Source organism: Rhipicephalus microplus, chromosome 4, assembly GCF_043290135.1.
Source record: "Rhipicephalus microplus isolate Deutch F79 chromosome 4, USDA_Rmic, whole genome shotgun sequence".
Taxonomy (NCBI): domain Eukaryota; kingdom Metazoa; phylum Arthropoda; class Arachnida; order Ixodida; family Ixodidae; genus Rhipicephalus; species Rhipicephalus microplus.
Window position 1 is genome coordinate 205811452 of NC_134703.1, and position 24259 is coordinate 205835710.

General features: G+C 43.3%; 1 protein-coding gene across 2 annotated transcripts in view; it reads left to right on the forward strand.

Annotated features, from left to right (window-relative positions):
- pio (zona pellucida domain-containing protein piopio) overlaps positions 1-24259 on the forward strand; it is a 200088-nt gene that overhangs the window by 112484 nt on the left and 63345 nt on the right. For both annotated transcript variants that reach the window (XM_037423643.2, XM_075893947.1), the window contains one exon: positions 1863-1920. In XM_037423643.2, the coding sequence (XP_037279540.1) occupies positions 1863-1920 (58 nt within the window). The remainder of the gene's footprint in view (positions 1-1862; positions 1921-24259) is intronic.

A 24259-nucleotide genomic window follows, 5' to 3' on the forward strand; every position in this document is an offset into this window, starting at 1 on the left:
ATTACTGATAGTTTTAACATCACATTCTCTTTGATTCTCTAAAATAATTAAACATAGCATCGTAAATGATACTGTCACACTGCCCTAGTGCCAAGCCCCCAGAGAGAGTAATGCCTATATAGAAAGCTCAAGGTCCCCCCTTCCCCCCCCCTTTTTTTTTTTGAAAAGCCCCGCCGCGGTGGTCTAGTGGCTAAGGTAGTCGGCTGCTGACCCGCAGGTCGCGGGATGAAATCCCGGCTGCGGCGGCTGCATTTCCAATGGAGGCGGAAATGTTGAAGGCCCGTGTGCTCAGATTTGGGCGCACGTTAAAGAACCCCAGGTGGTCAAGATTTCCGGAGCCCTCCACTAAGGCGTCTCTCATAATCATGTGGTGGTTTTGGGACGTTAAACCCCACATATCATCATCACCTTTTTTGAAAATGTGGTTTTAGCAATTTGTGCCTTAAGTTCTGATATTATCAACCCCCAATAAAGAAGTGCTCAGTCGTTTCTACTTCATCACAACAGATACACTGAGGGGAAGACACGAATACAAGCCTCTGTAAGTAAAAAGATAATGACAGGAGTTAGCACCGCAATTTCGTTAACGTAACTTCCAATTGTCTTGTGCTGCACCATGAGCTATTCCAGGGATGGCTAATGTGCTGAAAACTTGTGTCGCTCAGTATAGAAGATATAGTATGTTCCTCGTACAGACAAACGTTTCTCACGGAACGTGTTATCACAGGATGCTTTTAGAACATTTAGGACACGTTTTTTTAACACGTGCTACCGCTGTGGTGTCCAGCGATTCATTTATTTCTAGTCCAGTGTGGCTTCGCACCCAAACCAGATGGACGTTCCGCACATCATTTGTCATATACGAATAACGTTCTGCAAGGCAGCTCAAAGAGTGAAGTTCTGCTAGCGCAGTGCACGGACAATTTGGTAACACCACTACTGAAGGAAGTGGGATGGCAGTTTACGCAGTGCTAGAATAATTCCCAACAATTCTGCTTGTATATTGATGTGCACTCAGGCAAGTGAGGAGAAAATGACCAACTAAGATCTGTCGCCTAAATTCTCACTCCGGCCTTCACGTCAGTGACAGAAGCATCTGTGACTACTACTGGATTTATCCACACGCTCTTGAGGTCGTCTTCCAATAACCCTTTTAAATATCTGGTGGCTTATGGTTTAGCGTTTTTTTTCGGAAATATATCATCAAATTGCTGTGCGAATAAGTGCGTTTGCGTAACTTATATTACGAAGTGATTCATGCAGTAATTCCAGAAACTTGTTCGCGAAAATTCTTTGAGATCTATGTATCACTCACCTTGGAAGAAAAAATGCGGGAGGGTCAGCAACGAACACATATGGGAGCGTCTGCTTAAAAACATATATGTGTTAAGGTACGCTTTGACTGTTCCCATTCGGAACATAGTATAACGCCAGGTATATATATATATATATATATATATATATATATATATATATATATATATATATATATATATATATATATATATATATATATATATATATATATATATATATATATATACATATATATATATATATATATGTTTACGATATGTGAGATAAAAAAACTGTGCATAGTGATTTGGCTTGCAAAGTTTTATTTTGTACTACTCTCTTTACCGAGGTCCCAATTATTTAAGGCTCCATGCTGCCTAGAGACGACTGCTTGTTGTCGTTCCAGCTTGAAACCAACGTCTTGTTGCTTTCTGCGTACTTCTATCGAAACGTTCTCTCTTTCCGGGCCATTTCTACTGCCTTAAAGCCCGTCTTCCCACACCGTTTCATCATACTTTTGCAGAGGCTTGCCTAAAATAAGCAACTTCTTTTTCCGGCTCTTGCAGGCATTCCTGGGGACATGCGCAACTGCCCAGGAAGACACGGCCGTCTCAGCAAAGATTGGTGAGTCGTGTTAACTTGTCTAGAAACGTTCCAAAACTTCTAACAGATACTCAAAGCTCGCTGAAATTGCCATTTTATGGTTCTGTAACAGAAAACACTCGCATGAAACACGCAAGATAGGGAGCAATAAAGCAAGGAATGACATATTCGTTAATTTTAGGGCTCGTAATTCGAATGACCTCAGCACATCGTTTACTACATGAGTGCATTGTGTAATCGTATGATAACTAAGCAATCAACGGATGATGTCCCACATCTGCTATGGATTTCGTTGTCAAGTGCCGGTGGAAATGGGAAGCCGATGAACTTGGTTTCCACCTTTTGAAAGAAGTCTTTTGAAAGTCTGGTGCAGAGGAGAGTAATATGCGCTGTCCTCTCCTTTGTTGAACGAGGGGGGGGGGGGGTTGCTAGGGGCGGCGTACTAGAAAATAATAATTTTCATATCGCTGTTCAACGTAAAAAATAAAGCCACTTACAAAAGTGTCGACATCATCTCAACATATTTGGAGACGATATAGCTGACTTGACGACAGCTCAAAATACACTGATTTTTGACGGATCGCTCTCAATTTACAAGCCTCTTTTATAATATCCAAGATGTGAAGGCTATTGTGAATTTTAGTGAAAACAAGCTGTCCTTCGAGTTGAAAAGTAGGTATCTTCGATTGAATGAACTACTACAGGGAAGAAGCTAGAATTCTTTTTTTTTGGGGGGTGTGCATGCTATGCTGGGGGTGTGCATGCTATGAGGAGAGGTGTGCATGCTATGCTCTGACATAGCATGTGCCAAATGTAGGCGGCTGTCTCAACTGTAATGCAATTACGAACAAAGCTATAATTTGCAGCACAAGCCTGCGGCTTGCTTTGTAGCTTACCCCTGAATGCCTGTGAGACAGAGTTATTAGCCCGGCTTTGTATGTCGCAGGAACCCGTGCAGATCATGAAACATTGCTCGTGTGATTTTCACGTTTGCTAAGTCAATTACCTTGATTTTTTCTTCATCGTATTATCTGACCAGGCACGCTTTCATCCATCTCTTGATTACAAAACACATGCCGTTGTAATAAACCTGGAAAGTACCACTTGAAAACATCATTTTGTAGATGACCTAATGTCACAGTATCTACGTGCTGCCAAGGTAAGTACATTTCGAATGCTGAAGCCGTATATTTTCATGGACTCGAGACGTGTATGAAGGGAGGAGACTGTATGTCCAAGATGAAACTGTTTATTTGGATAAACTTGTGGCCGTCAAATAGAAATCTTTGATTACAGTGATCTACACCAACACTGATAGCGACGAACCGAGCATCGGCCGTCGATCAACTGATCATTACTAGGACGTCTTTTATAGATCTTGCGTTGACCTCTCCAGGCATATTTTCAGGTGGTCGCGGAATCTCTGAAATAATCTTGAGTGTTCGCGAATTGTGCGCAATACAAACAAAATATTATACAGCAAACGTGGAGGTTTTCGAACACTGATACGCAATCCGCTCCAGGTACTGCTCATAGGTTTTGTGAATTTCAACCGAGCACTTGATTGATTGATTGATTGATATGTGGGGTTTAACCTCCCAAAACCACCATATGATTATGAGAGACACCGTCGTGGAAGGCTTAGGAAATTTCGATCACCTGGGATTCAATAACGTGCACCCAAATCTGAGCACACGTGTCTACAACATTTCTGCCTCCGTCGGAAATGCAGGCGCCGCAGCCGGGATAGGATCCCGCGACCTGCTGGTCAGTAGCCGAGTACCTTAGCCACCAGACCACCGTGGTGGGGCATTCAACCGAGCGCTTCAAAGGAACAGTTGCGGCAATACAATTTTATAACATATGACAAAGAAAATCGCATCAATTACTTTCGTATAGCGTTACACAGTTACAATCATAGAGTGGATGACAGATTCTGTTTGAAGAGTTGCTCGTTGTGGCAAGCCATATTTAGGTTGTGCACTGATTACTGCGGCTTCAACCAGCCCAAGCAACCATTCCTTTGCTCATGAGACAGGGAGATAGATACAAAAGGGAGCTCACAATCACTGAAAAGAGTCGTGTCACTGTGGACCATAGTCGTGATGTTTATGTCATGGCATAACAAAATGTTATGAATGCATCCCTGCGTAATTAACTTGTGTGACCATCATAGGTTTAATAGCAGCGATGCTACGACCTGTATCCAAAAGTACACGACTGGACGTTCACAGATAACTTCAGTGAAGAACGAGAGAAGTGATGCCCTTGAATAAACATATTTTGACAGCGCAAGACTACGAATAGTTACAACGTGTAACTACAGAAAAAGAGACAAGAATAGAAAAGAGCGCTGACATCACACCTAAACAGTACACCATTTGAGCCATCTCTAGGGTGACATTGACCAAGCACGTGACATGGTTGAGAACCACAGATGTCTGCGTAGCACCAGGTGTCAGCATTGTAATAAAACGACTGTTGTTAGAAAGCTAGAGGATATATGCAATCGTGGACGATTTGCTTAATCGGTCACCCCGTTGATCGACGGGTCGCAGACTCGCAGGTTTGAATCACTGGTGTGCACGTGGGAAAAAGATTTCTTCTAGACTGTTCTTCTTTTAGCGCCTTAGGGATCGTTATGGTGACGCCGATGGCAAAAAGCTGCCGACATATAACTGTAATAAAAATATGACCAATACTTATCCGTGAGGCAGCTATTTCATAAGTCTAGGCCTGGAAAATAAACCCGTGCACGGTTTCCTTCCGGCGAGAGCGTCGACGCGTGACGACGTTGGAATCTTTATTGCATGCGGACTCACGCATGCGTGTCGCCCAGTTCTCATCGCACCCTCGTCTTGCAAGAAGAAAGGTCGCGCCGATGCGGCTGTTGCTCAGGTCAGGGAGCCACGAAGTCAGCGAGCGCTTATTAACGGGGCGCCGTTTCATGTGAGGCTCGTTATTGTCGAAAAACAGATGCTGGCAATGGGCGCCTCAGTGCTCGACGACGTCAAAAAAACTACGTCCACTTTTATACGTTACGCCATGACATTAGCGATTAGGTTGGAGCACAATTCCACTGGAATGTTACAACGCGAATTCGCATGAAATCATAGAAATGGTATACAACACGGAAGTAAATGTCTGCTTACAGAAGTAGCTTGGTGTTTATCTACATGAATATAGAAGAGCTTATACAATATCTGTCAGAGTTTGACAGCTAAAGCACCATTTAACGTAAATGCCTCCAGGTCGACGCTTAGCTGTACAGCTCCATCACGATGCCTGACGTTCATTACTATGAATTAACGATAATTAAACATGCCCTTGTGATAATTCATACTTGTGGTAGCTGTAGTAGTTAAGGGTGGGAGCGGAACCAAGGAAAGCGGTGTGATTGCCAGAAGAGCGTGACTAATTGTGCGCTGAACTTGAGATAAAGTCGCCTACTCAAAGCATTTTAATGCTATTGAACGCCTATACCCTATAAGAGCAAAACACAACGGGTGTCGTCTCCCGGTTTGGCGGGCCACAATTTTTCGCGGGTTGAGCCTAAGCGGGGAACACAGAGTTATATCCAGGCGGAGCAGGTGCGTTGCTTTATGCGTTACCGTACAATTTTCGTTATTCATAGATTGAGTGGGCCACGTGGACGCGATGGGTAAGCTCGCCACCTGGCAGTGTGCTAAGAGACGCTGGCTGAATTGCACTTCTCTTATCGGAAACACACGGAATAGGACAGACGAGTAGAAACGACGCATGGAAGGAACTCATTGTGGATGCCACGCTCATGATGACTTAGTAAACTTTATGAAGAACATTGTGCGAGGACATTGGTAAATACAAAGGCGTGTTTGTAAAGCCTACAAAGTATGTGCCCATGGCGCAGTGTACAGCATGCCCGTCATGCATCGCTGATCGAGGGGTCGAGAGCTCTACACCAGTTGACAGAATGTTTTCATTGTCTTCTGATCATGCATATTTCTTCGAGTCATTTTGTGACGGAAATGCATCACCAAATTCATGGTGGACCCCAGCATAAAATATTTTTATGTGGAATGCAAAGATGCTGTATTCGCATCACTTTTGGTTGTTTGAAGAAATATATTCCTTCGGAACCACGCTTGCCGCTCATTGCGCATGTTGTCGTGCATAAGCGCTATGTGCGCAAAAGTTTATGCAAAAAGAATAGGCCAAAGTGGTAGGCGCAGCCTCACAAAAGTGTGACGCCCATTCTGATTTTTGTAAGCCGTGTACACAAATCGCACTTACGTCCTCACTACATCGCAGCCTCAGCTGTGGCGTGGAAGCAAGACGGGTTTATTGTGTGCTTAGTGCACTGTATTCCTAGTATGCCAAGTGTTCGGCATTGGATGAATTTTAGCGCCACAGTGACCCTTCGCAGGAAGCCGGTATCTAACTGTTTCGGCGTAACTGGGCGTGACAGACCTCGGAGGCCAGTTGGGCATGGAAGGGACTCTATCGAGCCGCAGCAGGAACGGGTCAACTGCCGCACCGGAACCGTGTTATTGTATGTGTCCTGGGAGAAGTGTCCATGGTCACTTAAGCAAACGCTGCGAGGGCAAACAAACTACTGTGCGGGCGTCTCTCATAATCATATAGTGGTTTTGGGACGTTAAACCCCACATATCAATCAAACTACTGTGCGTGCAACCCTGGACAATTCTCGTAGAATGTCTATTGAAAGTACAATTGTTAAGTGCCAACTACGCCAATCCGCGAAGTACCTTCTACACGTGCGTAAGGCAGCACACGAACATACGTTTGAACGCTCTGTAATGGGTGGCGCCTCTAAATACACACTCGTTGTGCACTTTACATGTTTTGACGACTGGCGAAATTCTACACTTTTTCCACTTATTATTGCGTGCGTTGAAGAAATTCGTTCTACTCCATGAACGAAAGAAGGGTAAACATAAGGCTTTTCTTTCTTGGTTATACAGAATATGAATGAGAGCTTCTACTACATGACAACCATAATATTCTTTTTTAAATTAGTTTTGACCCTTGTCGTGCCTCTGCAGTAGAACACCTGATTGTCACGCAGAGAGCGTTGGTTTGATTTCTAATCGCACTGTAGTGGTTCATTGTTTATTTTATTGGTAGGTTTGTTTTTTTAATTTTTTTTCATGGACACGATGCTGTCTTTTTGCTTACACCCGGAGACGCGATCATTGAAATTTCTGCCAAACTAGCTCTTTAACGCTCTCGCGTTCAAGTTTTTTACAGTGCATAAACATAAAAAATATAGATATAAGTGAAGAGACAGTCGTTTGTACGACAACGTAATGTGAGCGTGTGATCAAGGCACACCCTGAAAGTCAGTTTAAAACCTCAGGAATGTGAGTGAACGGGTGAAACAAGTTGAGACCATGTTACTATAGCCAAGTTTTTAAATCCAGCATGGTGAAGTATTTCATTTTCATGCATGCCATAGTTTGTTCTTGATGGGAGTATAAACGAAACAATGTTGATCATTACAAACCTCCAAAGAAATGCGATGTCATTCCAAAGGTGGGAGCAACCTTTGCTTCGCAAATTTAGAAAGCTCACTGCCAAACACAGTGTCTATGACGTGCAGTTTGAGAATGACGACAAAGTAACGCACTACCGTCATGTTTTTCTGGGCAAGGACTTTTGTTCTCACGTAAAAAGTGGGAGCTCGCGCCCGGTACTTTCCCGCGCTTGTTCTCGGCAATTCCGAAACCTAGTATATCGAAGCCAAAATGTTCATAACGAAAAAGAAAAAAAGTAACAGCGCCAGAACAGGACGGAGACGGGAAGACGTCTCCGTTCTGTTCCAGTGCAGTAACGTCTTTCTCTTTCTGTATAGACCAACCAGCCCAATTGAAGACGCTAATACCTATTCGTAACCAAGGCTCCGATCCCCCTCAAAACGCTCGGGCCTCTTGAATGCCCAGTTCCCAGTTCGAAGGAACCACCAGAAATAGAACAGCAAGATGAAAGGCACGGAACGAACAACGCTTTCGGTATTTAAAGATTTGCATCACAGTGACATTTGATCAATTGTCAACTGTCGCGCTGCCTTCAGAGCAGTGGAGATTATTGCTCTGATATATATTTCGCTTGTGAACATACACAATCATATTGACACGTGCGGTTCTTTTGGTTTTACGAAGGAAGCCGCTATCACTTTCTGTTAAGCGCAACGCAGGCCGTGTTTATCTTGTATGCCACTCTGGAACGCGTTATGACGCGTGTATAAAAGACTGACACGTGCGGTTCTTTTATACACGCGTCATAAAGCGTTCCAAAGTGGCATACAAGATAAACGCGGCCTGCGTTGCGCTTAACAGAAAGTGATAGCGGCTTTCTTCGTAAACCAAAAGAACCGCACGTGTCAATATATAAATGGTCACCTTCCACCAGTGGCTATGTTTTGCTACATTTGCTTTATATTACAGCAGTAGATCTTCTCCTCAGTCGCAGCGTTATCATTTCTAGACCTTATAGCAGGTAACGGTTGTGGCACAACTCGGTTTCAGTTCTTTCCGGTGCAGCGTGGTTCATCACTTACACACTATGAGTGTACTACATTCCTAAGTACGTCCGCAGAAAAAAAAATGAATAAGCGACAACGTGCAAAGAGTAACTAGCATCTCTCACAATCACTCCTGGGGCAACCACGCCCAAACCACACAAAAGTGCACTCACTCGGATTAGGTATTTTCAAGGAGACTTCATACATAATCCCTAACGCGTCCTTCCTGCTACAACAAAAACAATTGAGAAAGCTGTCTTGAGGCGTTTCACGAAAACTTCATGATTGGTGACCTCTTTTAGATAGTGCTTGAAACGTTGGAGCGGTTGCCACTGCATCTTTGGGTTACACCACTCATAGTGACAACATGATGGCTAGAATAGTAATGTTTCATAAAGTGATGTCAATATCTTTTCGTTTTTTTTTTTTTGCTACAAAAGCAATCAGGAGCGTTCTGAAAATGTGGAAACTGCGAGAAAGAAGGTGAAGTTGCTGTAACATTTTTCACTCTGCTCTCGATTGATAGCTGTCACGAAGGCTTGTCTGGTGAACAAAACATAGCATGGGTACTGGATTTTCTAGAACTTCTTTTTTGAATTAGTACAAAACATGAGTACTGTTTTTACCATTTTTGTATTCCAATAAGTCAACTTGTTCGAGGCTTTTACAGAAGTTTTGGGGCATTTTTTGTCTAGGCACGATGGCTCTTGGTAAAATGGTAGCGGTAGTCATAAAAACTATGCTGAAATTATCACTAATATACAATCTAACGTTCTTTATGGTTAAACGCAATGCAGACAGCTGAAATTACGCGGATCATTGATTCTTAGCCAGCTTGCAATGGACAAGGCCAATCTACACAGATGAGTCTCTGCGTATCCACTTAAGAAATTCACAAATGTGACTTGAGAATGTCGACTGGAAGCACAATGAATTGTTAAGTTTGATAATAGTGCAACAAGAAAGCCACCGTGCGCAACAGCGCGGCGGATTGCCGCGGTGCGCCGCTAGTTTTAGCGAACGCTGTTCGGCTGATCCTCCTCCGCTGGCGGAGCTACGAAGCTTTGAAACTGAGTTTATTCTATTATTATTCTATTAAGGTTGGTTGAGACGCTACCGGCACAGGGTGTTGCTTGTGCCGTCGACAAGCCGAGCCGTTCATTGCTGTCTAAGATACTAGTGGTTTTACCGTGCAACAAAATGTGATGCGCCTTCCTATAGGAAACGCACAAACTCACAGAGAGAAAGAAGGCACGACACAAGCGTTTAACTTGAGCTGTTTTCTATAGAATACCCTTGTCGTGTGGCCGCGCATACGTTGGACAAACTGAGGGATGTATCATTGAGTGCATAAAGGAACACTATAATAAGGAACAATGATACATCATGCTGTATATTGATAACACTTGCATTTTATATCGCAGCAGAGGTTTGCTAACCAGATTGATAGCTAATCTTGGAGAAATGAAATGTGGGGATTTCGATTGACTATCTCGCGTACAAAGAAAGAACTTGGATTTTTGGATGTGTGTAACAGATAAGACGTGGCACGACACGTGTGCCTTCTTTCTAATTTCCTTTTTTTCACTAATACGATGTGTTCGCTCTTCTAAACAAACGTTTTGTTAAGTGCTTGTGCTGTACCTTATTTTTTCTCTGTGAGTGTGTGTAGCTTAATTTGGTGCTTCCTACGAAGACAGATCTGTACCAACTAGTGCGATCAACATGTTCATTAGAAATGTGCGCTTTTGTACATGCCAGGTTTCTCAATCCAGAAGGCATCTCGTATCATCTGTTGTGAGAATAAAGTTTCTTGCGATATTCACTGGCGGGAAATCTGACACTGCGATCGTTCAGCCACTATAGCAATGATGTTTAGTACACGGAGGATTCGCCTAATCTTCCTTCTTGCTGCTTTCTATGCAATTGAGAGTTTGTTTATTGTTGTGTTACGGCGTTTCTGGTAAAATTCAGAGCATTGTAAACCTGGTGACCCCATCTAACTTGGTGAGCTTAAGAAGTACCAAAATATTGAGGTGAAACTACCGAACGCTTTCTGATCATTGTCTTGTGAAGAAGCGACTCTAGGCCCCAGAAAACAGAGCGGAGTGGCAAGAACGACGCTCAGACAAAGCCGTGTTCATTCCTTTGCTGGCTGAAGTTGCATGCGCTGCAGCTCCCATAGACCAGCTTTCCTTTGGTTTCTGAGAGTGGGTGCCGCAGGCCCCTCCCCGGGATTCAAAGCCATTCTTCCTGGTTCTGCATTCGCCTAGTCGCTTAGTCGGCCAACTCCAGGTTGAAAAAACGATATTATGCCTGTGTGTCATAAGCACATTTCCCTCATGATAGATTTAACTTATGCTAGCTGCGCAATAATGAATTCTACTGACAGCTCATAGCCAGTCAGACTGCAGAAAAAGAGCCACATGATTAAGCTGTTGCACTGGAATCCAGGAGTCCTTATATTTTCCCCTTCACGTTTACCCTGCCTGAAGATAGGTGCCAAAGATGAGTCAGTGCGCATGAAGCCATGCTGCAGACGGGAGTGAAGCAGAAGGCTCCTTGGCAGTAATGGAGTTGAGTTCGCTGGAACCGACATGTTTGAGAACCCCTGCTCTAGTGTACGATTCGGAAACGATACGCTTGTGAGTGCAGTAAGATGCGTTACGTTTCAAAGCATATCATTCGATGCCACTGAATAATCCATGGTCACGATAAACGCAGTTCAGGAAGGCAATCCGTACTGTGTAAGTGTGGAGTCATCCGTGAGGTGCGTGCGTGTCATGATCTCGAACAAAAGCTGCAAATCTGAATGATATTTGTCTTCATTTCAACGCTCAGAAAGTGCAATCATAGAAAAATATTGATTGATATGTGAGGTTTAACGTCCCAAAACAACCATATGATTATGAGAGACGCCATGAGAATATGAGAGAAAATGAATCAAACCGCATGAACGACGCACCGGGTCACTCGGCATACATACTTTGGTTGCGTTAAGTATATGTAGATGTAGGGGGTGATGCCTGTCGATGGTCTCCTGCGCTTTTCTATATTCTCACATAAATGAAAGAAAAATGATAGCACAGCATATATTAGCCTGGCTTACTACTCCAGGTGTCGGGCTTACAATTAACACGCATACGTATGAATATTATTACTTTATCATCACCATCATCGTTACTGAATATGAAGCATGCCAAAATGTGGTTGCTTTGCCTCTCGTTTCGTGAAAAGGCCCCCGCGTTCAAAGACGGGGCTTCCTTCTCGCGTACAGGTGATTTAGGCGGCCGGCCACTCATCTCTTAAAAGCACGTGTACATTGTAACCAATAGCGCTTTTATTAGATATGCAACACTTCGCTTTTCTGCCCTGAGTGAAATGAAATATTTTAAAATGCTAGGTTTTACTTTTGCAGGCACTGATTTAAGTTAACTCTTCAAAATGTCAAGCTGGCTTGTATCGTAAACGCAAGATTCTTTGAGATGCTTAGACAGAGAAAAGATTTTGGCGTTTCTTGATTATACGTCATCTCTCGTATCAAGCATCTATGTCCATGTCACACCACCGCGTACATGCGTACTGCGGCTTTGTTGTACTCAGAAGTACACTTTTATTCTAGATTTTCTTCGATCCTGGATATCATTCGTATACATACCTGCTGGAATCTCACTGCTCTCTTAAAAAAATATTTACGAACTTCGCAATATTCACTATATCTATGTGAATGACTGGCACTTCTCCACCAATGCGCATCAACGGTCATGCGATCATGATCTGTGCCTATGAAAATAACATAGCATCAAGGTTGTGCACATGTGACTAAAATCACAACTCAAAGTTTTACTAAAAAGATAACCCACAACACTATTTAAGACAGCCCAAGGAAGCATCGTAATCAGCAATGACAGCGCACGTCATTGACAATACCCAAGTACCTTAGCTTTGCTGCCACTTTTTTTCTTCCCATCTTTCTTTCTTTTTCCATTCGGGTGCGCTGTGTACGGTGCCTTCGTTGCGGACACGATATGGCCGAGCACGCTATGGAGCAATCGGCGAGCGGCGTTGCCCCACCTGGCGAGGCATTTTCCTCTGTCTGATCGTCGGCATTATTTGTGGGCCGTGCCTATGTTTTTTGACGCACGATCTCTGTAAACGTTTGCACGTGGCTATGGCTGCTCTAGTTTGCGTATAATGGAATGCTAAAAGAACTTTCAGTATTGTTTTAACATTTGCGCTACTATAGTAATAATAACCATAATTCACGATCAGACGACGGAAAAATAAGGAACTTAGCGCGAGGGTGCGCTAATACTACTACTACTACTACTACTACTAATAATAATAATAATACAAAGTTATAATGATAATTTTACGAAGAATAATAGTAAAAATTATACTAACTGGGCTTTTACGTCTCCAACCCACATTATTAGAAAGGCGTCGTAGTGGTGGGCCAGCCCTGCAAGTATTGTACGAGAACACCAGGAAAGTGTTCTCGTACAATACTTGCAGGGCAGGCGCTGACTTCCAAGTCAGTTTGAAGTCAGCACTTCTCCTGTGTATGTGTGCCTTGCTATTTTGCGCTGCTTAGCTTCAGTATGAATAACAGAGCAGCCCAGTCAGCTACATCATCTGGTGAAAGTTACAGCGTCTTTTGTCGTCATGATTTGTCACACAATCATGATTCAGTATAAATACGGGCTTGCGCCGCAAAAGGTTGGTAAATCTCACCACTAAAAACGAAAAAGACAACGCAACTGTATCATGGCAGTCGTCGAGCAAAACCACCCAGATAGGTGAGGAAGTGTTTGCAAGCTTGGACCCTCCCCATGTTTCATTTTACCACAGCCAAAACCCTACACTCCTCCCCAGCTTTTTTGCTTCAAGTCTGCCATGGCTTATTGTCAAGCCTATCGTTTGCGAAGAAATGTGGAGCAGACATTTATTCTGCTGCAGTTCAGAAACGATTCAGAAAACACCGCTGCTTTCGCAGAAGTAATGAGAAGGAAGACAACTCACGATGCATGGCATCTGTTTTGCCCGCTCTCGTTCCAACTAAATTTTCTAATATTGTCTTCGTACCAGCATGCAACGCCTTCCCTGTCAGTCTAAGAGAACAATATACAATACAAATTTATAACGAGACAGCCACTGCAATATTAGGAGGTGCACAAAAAAGGCCACACTCAACGCCGTGGCGTCAGACATGCAAGCAGCTGTGAAGAGATGCGCTTTCTTTCCTTATACACCACTTTACGCAACTTGCCGGCACAGACCTTGACCTTTGCTACCACAAAGCAGCCTCGCCCGCCAAGGACAAATCTTGTATCTGAAGGCACGCGTGGAATACACGCTCAGGAGTGCATGTTGTTGCGAAAATCCGCACTTCGTTTGAAATCCAGTCGAATACTGTGCCGCTCTATTTTACAATATTGCAATGGTGTTTGTAACAATACATCTGCTATTGCACGCTGCGTATACGTCAAGGCACTGAATGGTGGTTCACAGCTAGCGTGTTAGCAAAATTTTAGTAATTGTTTGGTAGCTTGGGGAGGACAGATTCCCGCGTGATTAGTAAATCGTTTCCACTTGTCTGCATCATATCTATCGGTACTAATTTTGTTGTACTGTCCAGCAGTATATTTAAGTGAATTTTACCGGTAAGTTCAACACAGCCCATGCGAGACTCAACTATGTTCCTCGGCCCCTTTCATTCCCCATTCATTCAGAAAGGAAATTTTATGCTTTACAGGCGCTTCTCTGATAGAATAGTTTTCAAGAAAAAAATATTCATTTTTGCATTCGTAACTGGTTCCACCAGTGTACTTCATCCCCGACACCCTATTTATATCTTGTTTCTGGCACACAGACTTGAAATCTGGCGTTCTTTCAAGCCGGAACCAGCAGGTAATCACCGTAACCAGCGTAATACGGCAATAGCGTTGAGGTCCTTATCGCAACCCTGTTTCTTCAGCAGCTTTCGACTGTAGATATCATTCTATATCTTTATTATTATACGCTATGGCTATCAAAGCTGGTGGTGAATGTTTAGAAAATCACTCAGTTCGACGTTGATTGCTTGAAAGTCGGCTTCGTTGTAAATTCGGATAATTTTAGTGTTACGTGCTTTTTAGGAGTTTTCAGATTCACGTCAAATGTAACCAATAAATGATCACTCAGTCCTGGAAGATATGTTATGTTGGAAACAATATCGGGTCTAGATATTAGAACCAGGTCAAGAGTATTAGAAACCGACTGCGTGATTCTCGTAGGTTGGATTATGAGTTGCGTTAACAAAAGCAATGTGCAAACATCCATGAAGTCACTTGCCAATGAAGAAAAGGGCTGCAAGCTTGGGGGTTGATTTTGCCATCTAATATTTGGAAGATTGAAATCGCCGAGCAGTATTAAGGCTAGATTCGAGTAGCTCGATATACCGTGGTTAATTAAATCATGTAGACGATATGTGAAGCCTGATGGAAAATTGGTGGATTGTAGCACACTCCTAAACCAATTTTTTGGTGGGCTATCTGGATGACTGCCCCAACATTTTCAATGTTGTTACTTACGTGGGCAACACTTGATGGTATTTCTTTACGCACTGCTAGTAAGACACCGCCACCGTGTCGTGCATCGCGATCAAAGCAATACACAGCGAAACGGTTAGCTAGGCCAAATAACTCGTTATCTTGAATGTTTGGATGCACCGATGTCTCTGTTCATTCTACTACATCTGGATTGCAGGTGTCGATGTACGATGTTAAGCAGTACGAACGTTACAGTGCATGAACGATACTTTTGGTGCGCGATTCGCACCGCCCCTCTCCACCCCCTAGCTTTCAACACGTGCTTGAAGTGACGGTTGAGAAGTACCGATGTTGTCTGCACACGCCTGCCCATTGGGGGTACTTGCAAGGTGGCTAGTTTATTGTGACGGCGAGCATTGGATAACTTTGTCGGCTACACAGTCGAACATATACGTTAGTTTCTTTATGACTAGCTTGTTGTACCTAAGCCCGTATTTGGGGGAATCGGGAAGGCCTTTTTCTATTGCTTATGGTGTGCTCGCGGCCCCGCCGATCACTAGCTTCACATATACCAAACTTTGTATCAGGTAATGTCAATAGACGACTGAGGTAAATGACACGTCGAAACATGATAATCATATTATACGTGTCATGTAACACATCACTGCATGCTACGCTCATAGCGTGATTGCAGCCGTTTCGCAAGTTTCACCTATAGAAATTTGGTATTACGAGACGTGAATGAACGAAGAAGGTAAATGACACGCCCAAACATGATAATCTGGATATATGTGTCATGTAAAACATGACTACATGTTAAGCTAATAGCGCGCTCACGGCCGTTTCGCTAGTTTTACATATACCTAGTTTGTTATTGTATGACTTGAAGAGACGACGAAGGTAAATGACATGTCTAAACATGATAATAATGACATGCGTGTGATGTAAAAACATAGCTTCATGCTACGCTTATAGCGTGTTTCCGGCCGTTTTGCTGGCTCCACATATCACGTCACGTGATACAGAATTTGGTATCACGTGACTTGAATAGACAAGAAATGTAGGTGACTGATCTAAACATGATAATACTGGCATGGAAGTTATGTACGGCACAATTTACGTCCACCTGATAACGTCTCGCTGATTTTAAATTGGCATAGTAACCTTCCTCATTTGTGTTTCGCATATAATCGGTTTCCACAGTACATGTGATCTACGAAATTTTTGATGGCGTCGTCATTCAGTAAACCGTCACAATATGTTCGAGTTCAGTACTTAAGAAAAGTACTCTCACTGCGATGGGTATGGTGTCAGATGATGCTTTTCTACGGGAAGAATTTCAGGTTACCAAGCACGAGCAGTATCCAGGCAGCGTTGCACATTAAAAAATCACAGCATATTCACGGAGTGCATGACAATGAGGGGGGCGAAGCATCCATTAGTTCGTCTGCGTTGGTGTACGTCCGTTCGTTCTTGCTTCCGCCCGGCCGCGCGTCTAACTGTGTGACCATCCGTCTGTTCGTTCGTACGTCCGTTCGTGCGTCGGTCCGTCCGCGCGTCTGACCGTCCATCCGTGCATCCATTCATCCGTCTGTTCATGCAATCGTTCACCCATGCGTCCATTCGCTCGTGCGTCCGTCCGCTTGTTCATCCATGCATCTGTCTGGCTCCCCGTCCGTGCGTCTGTCCATCCGTCCGTCGTTCGTCTATTTAGGGAACACTTCCAGTACAACCATTTCGCTTTTTTTTATATATTCATCATATAAAAGTATCGCCATCCAGCAGACATTCCATGGACTAAATGAGAAGTCGCACAGCCGGACTAGAGGAGCGGCACGCGCGCACTCTCTCAGGGCCTACGCTTTGTGTCCAGTTCTTACCTTTCACCTCCACTTGTTCATGACACTGCGGCTCAACCCTCGCTAAGCCTTGCTAAAACCAAGGAAGATTAGGCCCAGCGAGCTCGATGCGGCAACCAGATAGTGCTCGAAGTGCGTCCTTCTGATACAAGTTTTTTTTTTTTAGTAGCATCAAATTGAAGGCAAATTTTCTTGCAGATGAAGTTACCGATACTCTTTTCTTTAGGTTATTTAGTCAAAAACAACTATCTTTTTATTCATGATTAACGTGTGTGGTTTCTCTCCTCAATTCAAATGAGTGCACGCGTGCTGTTCTCTAGTCCGGCTGTAGTGGCGGTTACATATTACAACGAGGCACTATCACTACTACGACGAAGACGACTACTACTACATACATCGCGGATGCACTACCCACGGCATACAGAGCTTCTCCTCTAAATCGACTGAAGCAGGAGCCCATGCGAGGTGCAACTACGCTCCTCGGCCCCTTTTATACCCCATTCATTCAGAAAGCAAATTTTATTCTTTACAGGCGTTTCTCTGATAGAATTGCTTTCAAGAAAAATAGATTCCTTTTAGCATTCCTAACTGGTTCCACTAGTGTGGTTCGTCCCCGACACCACGTTTAAATCTTCTTTCCGGCGGACAGACTTGAAATCTGGCGTTCTCTCAAGCCGGAACCAGCAGGTAATCACCATAGCCAGCGTAATACGGCAATAGCGTTGAGGTCTTTATCGCAACGCTGTTACTTCAGCAGCTTTCGACTGTAGATATCATACCATACCTTTATTATTCCAAAGACTGCGTACGAACCAGGATGCGACACTGCTCATAAAGTATGCAGTGAAATTGCTATGCGAGTCTCGTAGCCCCCAGGTAGTCATCATCGACGCACCGCACTAAGGCTGTCTCAATAGAACCGGTAGCAGCCGGTCTTCAAACAGCAAGCCGCTTTCGGTCGTCCCTTGTCCGCAGTTGATCTGAGCGGCAATGATGCCGGCGTGGCCTCTTCCTAAGTCAGAGGTCATCTTTTACTACGTTGCAATCAGGCAAGTCCCGAATGACAATTTTATGAAGAATAGGCACTTTTAAAGGTTACGCTTCCTATGTATGTATGACTGAATACTGTGTTCATATTATAAGTAATACTATGACTAACGCATGAGAAATTTTGTAGACCACAGAAGAGTTCTCATTTTAACGCGTATTAAAATTGCCGTTACACGCGTTGGTGCATGTGTGAGTATCACTAGCTGCGTTTTGCACTGGATGCCTGTAAACACACACACACACACACACACACACACTCACACACACACACACATACACACACACACGCACACACACACACACACACACACACACACACGCACACACACTTATAATTCGCCAGCAAGCTTCCAGTAAATAACGAGTGCGAGACGGAAGAAGATACGCATTTAGAGTTGTCGACCGCTTTCACATGTAATACGATAACTCTACGATAGCACTTTTGTGGCCGTCATTAGAGATAACTTCAAATAATGCTGACGTTTTTAGAGAGTTCAAAGTTTTAATGCATCAGCAACGGTGACTGTGCACCATTGCGACTTGCTTAGAGCCAATGGAAGATTGAACCTATAGTCAGGCAAGCCGTCGGCCTAACTCTGCCTATAAATATTACACAGACGGCACCCAGCGATGCGAGCTCCGGATGGTTTTGAACCAACTGGACTCTAGACCAATCTCTGTGCAGAGGATTCTGGGACCTTGGGCGTGTGCCTCAATATCGCAGAAAGCGACTTAAGCACTACTACAGTACTTAAAGACAGAAAGCCTGAGCGACCACCTGTAGCCTGTGTGTGCTCTCCTGAGGGTGCTCGTGACTGTGTGTTTATTTCTTCCCTCTCTCCTATCTTGTTTCTTTCCTTCATTCTATCTCCAGTGTAAGGTAGCAAACCGGACGTGCGTCTGGTTAACCCCTCTGCCTTTTTTTTGCATATTTACCTCTCTATCTACTCGCGTGCTCACCAGCATTAGGAATAACATCTACTGACTCCAGAGTAATAAGAATAGTTCAGCGAACAGGGAGCGCGGGGGTAAACACACACACAAAGCAAAGAGGACGCACACAGCACGAGCGCTCAACTAAAAACTGGTTTATTTTCACATTTGAAGGGCATATAAGTACACAAGGGTGCGCATGTCAACAGAAATAAGATGATACTGTTCGCTGAATCATCATGATTAACCAACTAGCCCACCTTTCCATCTTATTGTAATAAGAATAGACTAATATTTTGTCTTGAAGGAACGTTTATGCTATACCTATATTACATCAGAGGACACGTTATTCTTTTTGGCCATAAACTAACGGGTGCGGTGGTGGAATGAGCAGTAATATATGGCTTGATATGAAATGGGAGAGTCGCATTCAATCAATGGGATAATTTGATTGATATGTGGGGTTGAACGTCCCAAAATCACCAGATGATTATGTGAGACGCCGTAGTGGAGGGCTCCGGAAATTTCGACCCCCTGGGGTTCTTTAACGTGCACCCAAATCTAAGCACACGGGCCAAGAACATTTTTGCCTGCATCGGAAATGCAGCCGCCGCAGCTGGGATCCGATCCCGCGAACTGCGGGTCAGCAGCCCAGTACCTTAGCCACTAGACCACCACGGTGGGGCCTCAATCAATGGGAACAACATTTTTCAAATAATTGTTATAGCATTTGCATTCGCAAAATATTGATGCTCATTCGCGTATATGGGTTGCAAACATTCATTCAATCCCAACGTGCACCTTTAACCATGAGCACCGGTTGTAAGGATAATAATTGGAGACGCATTTTAATCGGACTTGGCCTTGCCTCTGACAATCCATCTTAAGGCGGCTTCGGTGTGCCTTGTACCAATCAATCGTCTAAACGAATACAACACGGCCTTAGCGCGAGCACAGCTCTCGTCGTTGGTAGATCACAAATGACTGAGGCACAATGTTGGGAAACAGAGCCATCCTAAAGGTAGCAAAAATGTTTTAGCAGACATGCCGCGTCGTGAATGGGATGCTGACGCTGAATAACTATGTACGTATACATATACTGACGTGCCGCTGGGCATGTGGGGAAAATAAAAATATCCTGTCAGTGTACTTATTTCGCGTGCTCAACTCTAGTTACCTTGAGAGATTAGTCTTGTCTAGTTTTTTGGCACAACTCTTACAATATACACAACCATGCGAAATTTGGCATAGGCTGCCTCACGAACCCAATAAGGCCTATAGGTTCATAATTGAAAAAATTTTTTGAAGAGCACTAAAAAACGGGCGGACAGAAGAGGCTGACAAGCACAAGCGCTGTCTTTGTCAGCCTCTTTTGTCCGCCCGTTTTTAGTGCGCTCCAAAAAATGTTCAATTATAAACGTAATCCAACTGGCCCAACTTGCCATCTTGCTGCAAGGCCATAGGGCCAGCAAAGAATCAATTTTGCATTGTCATTTTTCAAACATGTAATAGAGAAGCTTACGATCTTATGCGGGAAGAGATGTTTCTGTTGTGCGGTGTACTTGGATTTTGCTTTTTTATAATGGCGTGGTTGGTTCGTATGCCTTTTTTTTCTTTTTTTCACCTTGCACTAAATAGCCATTGCCTAAACGTCGTTCTGGTCCGGGCAACTAATAGAAAATTACCTTTCATATAATAATAAGGACCACGCCAAGCTTGGTCTCTGCTTTTTATTTGTTGTGATTCTAGCTTTCTTCTGCTCTTTTGTTAAGTAATGCTCGTGAATGACCCTTAGCAAGTAAATGAGTATTGGTAGCTCACATCGCAACTTTTTCAGTTCTCTTGATGAAACGTGCTAAAACACGTTGCCGGGCTAGCTAGTTAGGTCTTGTAATTTGATAAGGCGTAGCGCGTCATGACACGATGACAGAGTGTGTCCTTTTTTCTGTCCTCTTCGTGTTGCGCTACGCCACTGCAACTCAATATATTGTATATATGTAGAGAGAAGAGCAACAACTTAGCGGTTGTCTTAGTTTTGTTTTTCAGTGGTTTTGGCTGGCGAACTGGTCTTCGTCCGCTCTTATGAACAGAATTTGTTCATAATCTCTGACGAAGACGAAGACCAAGACCAGTCCTCTGGTCGAAACCATTGAAAAAAAAATAAGACAGTAATATCTACAAATAAGACGGTAATATTTAAAAACAAAAAATAAAGCTATCGAACCCATAAGCATGGGTTTGATAGCTTTATTTTTTTGTTTGTAGATGTTACCGTAGTTTTCAAACGGCTATTCATGTGATCTACTTGATGTAAACACCATTCATGCATTTTCATAATTTTGCTTTGGCATTGTTTTGACATTCTCTTCTCACCGTTCATTACTCGCCACATCGCAGTAGATAGTGTATGATAGTGATGGTTCACGTGTCAGGGGCCCCGTTATATGCCATGCCTACTTAAAAAAGCGCATTTTTGCATCGTGATATATATATATATATATATATATATATATATATATATATATATTTATATATATATATATATATATATGTATATATATATATATATATATAGTGTAATGATGGTGAAAAAAGTGGCAAACAAACGGAGCTCTGGCTCTTTCGCGAGGCCTGCGCGAAGCAGAGGACGACAAAGCAGAATAAAAACAGCCAACCTAACATGCGGGCGTTGTGTCTTATTTCTTGTCACAATGACGCCCTCGTCGAACACGCTGCCTTGAAGCGGAGACCACCCGTTTTCGTGTGTACTTGGCGTTTCGGAGCTGCCGCACCAGGACCAACATCTGCGCTTCCTGGGCTATGAAACCTGCCTACACACCACCGCACCGAGCCCAGCCCAGAGACAGCGTCTATGCCTCCTCATTATGCAAAACCCACCAGGTGCTGCGACGCTCTCGTCGAACACGCTGCTTAAAACGGAGACCATCAGTTCTCTGCGTACTTGGCGTTTCTTCGGCGACTCAACTTTCCTTCATCGGTGCCGCGACACCAGTTCATGACAAGGCATCAACCGGACTTCTCCCGTCTTGTTAATGTAGTATTACTTGTTAATAGTAATATTACTAGAAGAAGCTCAAAAATAAGCCGGACCAAAGAAAAACTTGCGTAACTACACAGTACATACAGTGATCATGGTACATACAATGCAGCACGTCAAAACGTAGTCTAGTACGGTGACTATAGAAGATAATGGGTGATAAACAAAGTAACCTTAGAAGACATTCAATGATATTAGACCCAAAGCTGCCTATCCTAAAAAAAAGAACAGATTGCGGTGGATTGGGCTTAGCGGGAACGCTCGTAAGTGCGCCTGTGTTTTCCTCAGTACCAGATGAGGCGGTGTTAGACTTAGACTTGATAAGACTCATAGGTTTCCCGATCATGGCGGGAACAAAAGCTTGACTATATATATATATATATATATATATATATATATATATATATATATATATATATATATATATATATCATCATTATCAGCCTGACTACGTCCACTGCAGGACAAAGGCCTCTCCCATGTTCCGCCAGTTAACCTGGTCCTGTGCTTGCTGCTGCCAATTTATGGCAAACTTCTTAATCTCATCTGCCCACCTAACCTTCTGTCTTCCCCTAACCCACTTGCCTTCTCTGGGAATCCAGTTAGTTACCCTTAACGACCAGCGGTTATCCTGTCTATGCGCTACATGCCCGGCCCATGTCCATTTCTTCTTCTTGATTTCCGCTATGATATCCTTAACCCCCGTTTCTTCCCTAATCCACTTTGCTCTCTTCTTGTCTCTTAAGGTTACACCTACCATTTTCCTTTTCATTGCTCGCTGCGTCGTCCTCAATTTAAGCTGAACCCTCTTTGTAAGTCTCCAGGTTTCTGCTCCGTAGCTAAGTACCGTCAAGATACAGCTGTTATATACCTTACTCTTAAGAGATAGTGGCAATCTACCTGTCATAATTTGAGAGTGCTTGATAAATGTGCTCCACCCCATTCTTATTCTTCTAGTTATTTGAATCTCGTGGTTTGGCTCCGCGGTCATTACCTGCCCTAAGTAGACAGTCTTTTACAACTTGAAGTGCACTATTACCTCTCTCGAAGCGCTGCTCTTCTCTTTACTGAGGTACTCTCCATTAACTCTTATCCCTAACTGTTCCCATTATATATATATATATATATATATATTTGTTTATATATACCAAAAACAAAAGTGATGCTTGGTTCGGGAAAGATTATTCGTATAGGAAAGAAGACGCACGTACGAAGTTATTTTATTAACGTTTCGGCCGTGGGTCCGGCCTTCATCTGATGAAGGCCGGACCCACGGCCGAAACGTTAATAAAATAACTTCGTACGTGCGTCTTCTTTCCTATACAAATATATATATATATATATATATATATATATATATATATATATATATATATATATATATATATATATATATATATATATATATATATATATATATAACTATTACGCTGAATAAGATGCGATACACGTATGACGGCGTCTCTACTGAGAGCAGTTTAACGGAATCGGTAGGTAGTTTACCAGAGCGGATTCAACAGTGACTGCTCTTACTCCTAGGCTGAGTATCACCAGGTATACGAAATAGAAATACTTGCGAGCGAGACTTTGCGAATGGTCGCAGCGAAGCGAGACGGGAGTGACGTCTATTCAGCGGACATGAGCGTTGGTCGGTTGTGCCGCCCCTGACGCTCACGGCGGTGGACGCTTAGACAAAGCAAGAGTGGATTCACATTTGTTCGCAGCTTGAACGCAAGACAAAAAGAGCTCCAATGAAATATCCTATGCCGAAAGGGAAAGGACAAAGCCATAGGTGCGCCTTTGTGGCGAGACATGCGCAACGATGACCACGAACAATAGAGGTACGCCTGGGAAGTCGCGGAAGAGAAAGTTGATTGGATGGCACTGTAAAAGGTTTATCGTCGTTCTATGAAGGACATTTGCGTGAAGTGGTCGCACCTTTTTTCGCATAGGGCATGACCTCGTACTTTTTGTTGGCTGGATGCCTAGCTTTATTTGCCGATTTTTCTTCTTATCGTGAGACCGCTAAATCTTACACAAATTCTAATCTTGTTTCTTATGCTGAGTTTGAAGCCACTGTCCCAGTGAAGCAAGAGATAACGCGATATTCAGGATAACCAATAGTGTAAATTGGCTTCGCTTGACCCCGAAGAAAACAGCAGTGTTGTTTGCAGAGGGTGAAATATACTACTTATTCTATGCCGTTTCTGCTGCACGAAAGCCACTAAATGTGATATTTAGCTGCATTTCTTTTTTATTCAAGTGTACACCGAATAAACTAATCTACACTTAGCTGAGGCCACAGTGAAAACAGAATTAGGGGAAATACATTAGGTGCAATTGTAAAGGGACCATAAATGGTACCAACTAATCTGTACAAATTCATTCACCAGTTTGCAGAAGTCAC